Source organism: Sinocyclocheilus rhinocerous, unplaced genomic scaffold (genome assembly GCF_001515625.1).
Source record: "Sinocyclocheilus rhinocerous isolate Xijiao unplaced genomic scaffold, SAMN03320098_v1.1 scaffold908, whole genome shotgun sequence".
NCBI classification, from domain to species: domain Eukaryota; kingdom Metazoa; phylum Chordata; class Actinopteri; order Cypriniformes; family Cyprinidae; genus Sinocyclocheilus; species Sinocyclocheilus rhinocerous.
This window is the reverse complement of record NW_015663508.1, coordinates 318,188-325,277: the sequence shown is the minus strand read 5'-3', so window position 1 is coordinate 325,277 and position 7,090 is coordinate 318,188. Positions and strand designations below refer to the sequence as shown.

At 39.9% G+C, this 7,090-nt stretch overlaps 1 protein-coding gene and 1 pseudogene across 1 annotated transcript in view; both read right to left on the bottom strand.

The window, feature by feature from the left end:
* Positions 1-483: 483 nt before the first annotated feature.
* Positions 484-3,089, bottom strand: LOC107728945 (protein ABHD15-like; annotated as a pseudogene).
* A 2,321-nt stretch (positions 3,090-5,410) lies between these two features.
* LOC107728955 (coronin-6-like) overlaps positions 5,411-7,090 on the bottom strand; it is a 13,386-nt gene continuing 11,706 nt past the window's right edge. Inside the window, exon 11 of the mRNA XM_016539292.1 lies at positions 5,411-6,346. Within this exon, the coding sequence (XP_016394778.1) occupies positions 6,224-6,346 (123 nt within the window). The 3' untranslated portion in view covers positions 5,411-6,223. The remainder of the gene's footprint in view (positions 6,347-7,090) is intronic.

Sequence of the window (7,090 nt, the reverse complement as noted above, 5' to 3'; positions counted from 1 at the left end):
ATTCCTTTTTGTCTTTCAACATGTTCTTGATCTCCATTTTGTTCCCTTTATCTTCCATGATGTCCTTACTCATTTCCGCACAACTGTGGTTTCCTAACTAAGGGCACCTCATATTTCTTAAAGGGATAGTTCACCCAAAAATGAAAATTGTGTCATTAATTACTAACCCTCATGACGTTCCAAACCTGTAAGACCTTCGTTCATCTTTGGAACAGAAATGAAGATATTTTTGATGAAATCAGAGAGCTTTCTGACCTGGCATAGACAGCAAGGGAACTACCACATTCAAGGCCCAGAAACGTAGTAAGGACATCATTAAAGCAGTCCATGTGACATCAGTGGTTCAACCTTAATTTTGTGGAGCTACGAGAATACTTTTTGTGCACAAAGAAAACAAGAATTACTTTATTCAACAGTTTATTTTCTTCCGTGTCAGTTTGGAATGTTATGAGGGTGAGTAATTAATGACAGAATTTTCATTTTTGGGTGAACTATCCCTGTAAACCTGTACTGTGCCTTTTTGTAGGAAGTTTAGCACTACCAATCTGCTATGATCTTATAATACCGCCTGCTTCTCTCACTCAGCGTGTATAGGATCTATTCCAAGTAAAATCCTCCTGCTCCTCTTAAAATGTGAATGTATCAGAGGGAGTTGAGATTTGCCGTCTTCGTGAACCTAAGATGGGCCTTTCTTTCCGGAGCAAGTTTGTTCTTCTTCTGGACAGCACAGCACTAGTGCTATGCCTCAGACTCTGGCTGCCATAGTGTTCAAAAACATCTTTGAAGCCTTTCTTCTCCTCCACCCTGAAGAAATTGGCAACTACCCTAAAGTATTCCAGCACCACAGAATGACTCCAGGAAGTAGTACCTCCATGACCATCCTGCATAAAGCCGCAGTGTCCTCCCTGTTCCGTCACAGCCAGCAGGAAGTAAGGGCTATTATGAAAAAGTGCCTCAGGTACAGTGGAGAGTGGTGGAAGAAGAGGATCATCTTGGCTACACAAACAGAGCACTGGCACTGCCACTTCGTTTGCATCTCGCAAAGGTTCATTCCTCTCCCAGTAAGTTGGCCAGTCAGGCTTCATTGATAATCTTGGAACTGTCCTTTCCAACATTGGCCACCGAGTCTGACATTCTGTGATCCGACTGCTTAGGAGCACAGAACATGAGCTCTTCCATATCTCTCAAGGAGTTGCAGTGTAAAATTTTTGCTAAATCCATCACAGAGCTCAAAGCAGTGGCGTACCTGTGGAAAGGGTCAAATGTTTAAATTCAAAGAGCTTTTAAATCCTAGTTGCCTTTTTCATGTGGTAGTTTTGCACTGTGGCATCTTGCAATGCCCTAACTTGGGATGCAGTTCTTGTACTATCCTATTCACAAGATTCAGTTCACCCAAAAATGAAAATTTGGTTATCGGTTATTGGTGGAACGCTATAATGATGACTATTCAGTATGCAACTCAATTTAGCCTGCTAAATATCTCTCAGGCCTCAGCAGTTCATTGGCACTTCCAGGTCCTGTCTTTAAAAAATTACACGTAGTGATTGTTACTCACATAAATGAACACAGACTTGCTTAAAGGGTTAGTTCATCCAGAAATGAAAATTAGCCTGTGTTTTACTCACCCTCAAAGCATCTTAGGTGTATGTGACTTTCTTCTTTCAGACGAATCCAATCGGAGTTTGGAATATTAAAAATCCTGTCCCCTCCAAGCCTTTCAATGGGGGTAAGCGGGTGTTGGTTGTCAACAGTTCAGAAGACGTGAAATAAAGTGCGTGCAGCCGTATTAAAACGTCCCTCACATGGCTCCGGGGGGTGAATAAAGGCCTCCTATAGCGAATCCATGCATTTTTGTAAGATAACTATCCATATTCCAACCCCAAATATACACACCTGTACCATCTAATCAAGGTCTTAGTAGGCATACTAGAAACTTCCAGGCAGGTGTGCTGAGGCAAGTTAGAGCTAAACTCTGCAGGACACCGGCCCTCCAGAACTGAGTTTGGACACCCCTGCTTTAACCTGTACTTATGCAGCAGTAGATTCTGCAGTCCATACCATTTTAGCATAGATCAGTCTAATGTGTGAGTAATTTGCTACCTGTTTATTTGAAACTTGCGGTACATGCGGGCTATCCAGTGATAGAGCCAAGGTAGCTCATACTCAAACCACAGTTGTCCATGAAACACAGGAGAGATGCAAGCAGCGTAGGTATGCGTCAGGTAGGATGAAGAGCCACATTCCCCCAGATAGGACGGCAGTAACCCTGATCCAGAGCCCTCACTTACTGCAAGCAAAGTTGAGGTTGGATGATGACTCCGCAAGTATGCTACTGCTTGCACAAGGTCAGAAGCATTTCCAAACTTCTGGTAGTGTGTAGTCAATGGGCAGCCACCATGACCACGTCGATGGAAAACCACTGGATAGAAACCCTGTTGCAAAGTCTGGTAGCACAACCTGAGCAAGTGTGGTGTTACTCTGCCTAGGGTGTTGGGAATTATAACAACAATAGCAGGATTACTAGAGCGATGGCACAGAAATCTTCCTCCAGGATGATGATCCCTTTTGGCCTGAGCTTGTTGGTCCGTCAGACTCACAGCCCAATCCAGAGCCACAATACCCCCATCCTTTAGGAGAAGGTTATCCCATGTAAAGCGGACTCCTCCTTGCAGTTCAGCACCTTCCTTTGTGGGCCACATGAGATTGGTAATTATCTGAAAATGAGGGTCAGCCTGAGGCCATCGTGCCAGCGGAGGCTGGGCCAAAGTATAGCAATGTTTCTTCAGGTGGCTGGCAAGGGCTGTGGGTTTACAGATCAGTATGACTTCTGCCTGGCATTCTTCTGTGGATTCTGATATTGTAAAGCATGGCAGTTTCAAGAGTCTACAGGCCATAATCCACATACAGTGACTCAACTGCTGAACAGTACTGTCTTCAAGACGACAGATCCAGTTCCATTGATGCAATATCATAACCAGAACCAGCAGCAGAGAAGGTAGCAGGCAGAGGAATAAGTCCCACATTGCTCTCAAATTTGTAACCTATAGGTCTAACCAAGGGCACAAGGAACCTACCTTAACACTGAGGTTGGTGGACAATGGTTTTCTCAAGTGAGCAAATGGAAAAACTCTGAAGTCTTTTTTTTATGCCAAATGATCTGTTCTACTATCATTAGTGCATCAGCCTAAATGGACTTGCACCTCCTTCCCTACCATAGCAAACATTGCTGCTTCCCCCTCCTTCAGAAATCATTAACAATACTTTAATCCACAGTCTGTTGTTAGCTATAGGAATAGCAGTCCGACAGCAGTCTAATGGAACTAATGGAGGTTTTGCCACTTGGATGTCTGAGATTCAAGTAATTATTTCCTTTACTGCCTTCAGAACCCACTTCAAGTGCTACAGAGGTAGAACACATTGAAAAGTGACCATTAACAGCTCACCATCTGAATAGGGAAGAGACCTTGAGGATATTGCACCCAAACAGTACCCTTTGTTCCGGAGTTGTTTATATAATAAATCTGTGCTAGCTGTACGGTCCTATAACTAAAAACTGAACAGAGACACTGTTTGCTATGTGCCTAGAAATAAATTAGCAAGTCGCAGAGAGAGTAATTAACCATGGTGAATGTGTCGTGTGTGTCCATGCATTTTTATGAGCAAGTGACTATGTATGCAACACTGGCAACATTTTTTTGTACAAAAAGAGTTTTATTCAAACCATAATACTCACGAATTATCCTCTACATAAACACAAAACAATGTCTTTGGTTTTGATATTTTGCTTTTTCATGTTTTTTTTAAATAATATTTACATTTTTAAATGTTAAACAGAAGCTACATGAGTTTTAATTGTGTTGGTCAAAGCTGGAAATGCAGAGGTGTGTAAAATGAGAGATTAGTAGCAATTTAAGAGTCAATAATGCAAGCACTTTTACAAAGAGGGACAAGTAGAGACATGTTGTCTATGCAAACATCCTTTTGCTTTTTATGTTAAATCATTAGATTAACATTTGATATCTTTATATAAAGATTTCCAGGAGCTACCTGCATCTGCCTTAAGGAATTGTTCACCCAAAGATGAAAATTATGTTCTCATTTATCTACGTTTCTTTTAATCTTATCTAGAATGTTCAGGCTGTTTTTTTTCATGCAATGAAAGTGTGTATTGATGCTGTCAAGCTTCAAGTTTCAAAAATGTGAAAACAACAACAAAACAATATAATATTAATACACACACCAATACACGCATACACCATATGCAAAGTCTTCTGAAGCTATGTGGTCTATATATAGTTTTATATGAAGAACAGACCAAAAGCAGTTATTTTTAATTCCTTCTGCTGTAGATCTCAAATATGATGTGCATGTTTTGATTTAAAGTTGTTTAAATACGTGAAAACAGTTTTGCAAGAACTAATAATCTTTCATGTCGCTGATGGCACGATGCATCTTGTGCTTGTTCCCCACAGTTATCCAAAGTCTTCAGAACATTTGGAATATAGTGCATGAGTGCACTTTTATGGTACTTTTTTTGTGCTTTTTTTGTTGTTGTTGTTGTCATTTTTGGAGCTCCACAGCCCGAGTAATCACTCACATTCATTGTATGGAAAAGAGCAGCTTGGACATTTAGCAACAACTTTCATATTTACTGAAAAATAAACTTAATAGTTTGGAACAATATGAGGGTGAGTTTATCAAGAGTATATCATTTTTGGGTGAACCGTTCCTTTACGATAAAATGGCATGAAGTGATGTGCAGAACTCTCAAGCTGGGTATACACTACACTACATTTTAGGCCCAGTTTTTCTGCAGATCAGCCTTAAATCTGAGGCAAATCGGTGCTCTTTCATGTGAGTGACTATCATATAGTGTGAGGTCATATAGTGGAGAAAGACACAATCTGAGAAAAGCACTGATGCCCGAGAAGTAATTAACAGGCTAAAACACATTTCACTCTGCAACTCAGAGTCTTGCAGAGTGAAATGTGTTTTGACTGGAAATAACATTGGCGACGACTTACAGCCAATAAGAGAACAAGATATAGCGCAAGGGAAATATCGAGAAGTCATCTTCTCAACCAATCTCTCCATATTTTTCTTTCTTTTTTTTTTTTTTTAGATCACAAGCTTCTTGTGGAAAATGTGTTTTGACTGGAAATAACATTGGCGACGACTTACAGCCAATAAGAGAACAAGATATAGCGCAAGGGAAATATCGAGAAGTCATCTTCTCAACCAATCTCTCCATATTTTTCTTTCTTTTTTTTTTTTTTAGATCACAAGCTTCTTGTGGATCACCATTTTGATTTGAAGGAATTGCAGTCCCATGCCAGAATTCCGTTCATACATGATCTTATGTCATTCCTTGTATCACTTCTCGTGAATGCGTTTTGTAAACGAGACAGAGTTGTTGTGGATTCTTCCTAGTGAAATTGTGTGATGTGTGACCCACAGTCACCGATCCGTTGTTATGTGTAAACCACAGCAACTTCGTGATACCCAAAAAAGTTAGTGTAGTGTGAAAAGAACAGCAATCCGATGATCCGATGAAAATTGTGTAGTGTATTGGCGGCATTACTGAGCTCACTACTGTCCTGACATATCATAGTCATGCTATAGATGTTGCTTGTCCAGAGCTGACCAAATAAGGGCTACATATGCTACCATCTGATCCCAAGTCCTGGTCTTTAAAATGAGGTATGTTCACACAGAGACTACCAAAGAGACTACCAAAGACTGTTAAGCACTACAGAAAGCTGCAGCTACATTTCTTCTGTCATTATTTGACAGCATTTAAGGTTAAAAAGCAGTAAGTACATTAAAGGATTTGTAAATCCTAAAATGAAGGTGGTTTTGCCTACCTTTTGAATAGCTGACATAAATTCTTCCTGATATTATTCCTTAAGCATTTAAGGAATACAGCTAATAGTGTGTACTACTACACAATATAAAAAAATTTTCTACAAAGCATCAGGACGAGCATTATAAGTGCCTTTGCCAAATTAAATCTCCTAATTCTCCAAAATGGAACTACTGTATGATTTATTCACATTTAGAAAAAGCCTGTGAAGTCAATTGGCGGTACAGCCAGTTGAACCGGAGTTACGGTGTCGATAATAGCTGGTGTGAGTTGAGGTGGCTTGGCCTATCTGTGCTCATACTTTAGTTGTGAGGGGTTAGCAGTGAATTGGGCAGTGTGCATAGGATGAGTTAGCTTTATTCAGACTGTGCCATTAGTGTACTTAGAGAGCTCATTCTCTAAGTCACAGATTCGTTTCTCCTGAGAGAGAACTGTGGCCTTCAGATTTTGGATCTCCTCAACAAGCTTCTCCAACAACTGAGGCTAGAGTTTGAAAGAGATTGAGAGAAAGCAAAGGAGAAGATGACAGTTGGAAAGAAAAAACAGAAGAGAGAAGAATAGTGACAGTATAAGAAGGATGAATATGAGCAAAAAAGAGAGGGAAAAAATGCATAAGAGCAAGTCAAGGACAGGCTTAATTTGGACATGGAAAAAAAATCTTTAGCTTTTAGGGATGGGAATCAAAAGGAATTGAATGATTCTGATTCAGATTACATTTCCATTTATACACTTACATTGTGGTTTCCACAATTCAATTCTTCAGAGTACCAAATTTCAAAGTACAAAAAAACTGATCCAAACAATATTAGTCACAAGAGTCAGGTGTCACCAACTAACTGACTGATTCAGTGATAGTTATTTTGTGATAGTGTGATAGTTATTTTGACTGTTTCATTAAAGGGGTCATATGATGTTGCTAAAAAAACATTATTTTGTGTATGTGGTGTGATGAAATGTGTTTACGCGGTTTAAAGTAAAAAAAAACCAACAACATTATTTTCCACATACTGTACATTATTGTTTCTCCTCTATGCCCCGCCTTTCTGAAACACGATGATTTTTACAAAGCTCATCGTTCTAAAAAAGCGAGGTGTGCTTTGATTGGCCAGCTATGAGCTTTGTAAAAATCATCGTGTTTCAGAAAGGCGGGGCATAGAGCATTGTGATTGTGCGTTGTGATTGGCCGAATACCTCAAGCGTGTGACGGAAATGTTACGCCCCTTACCA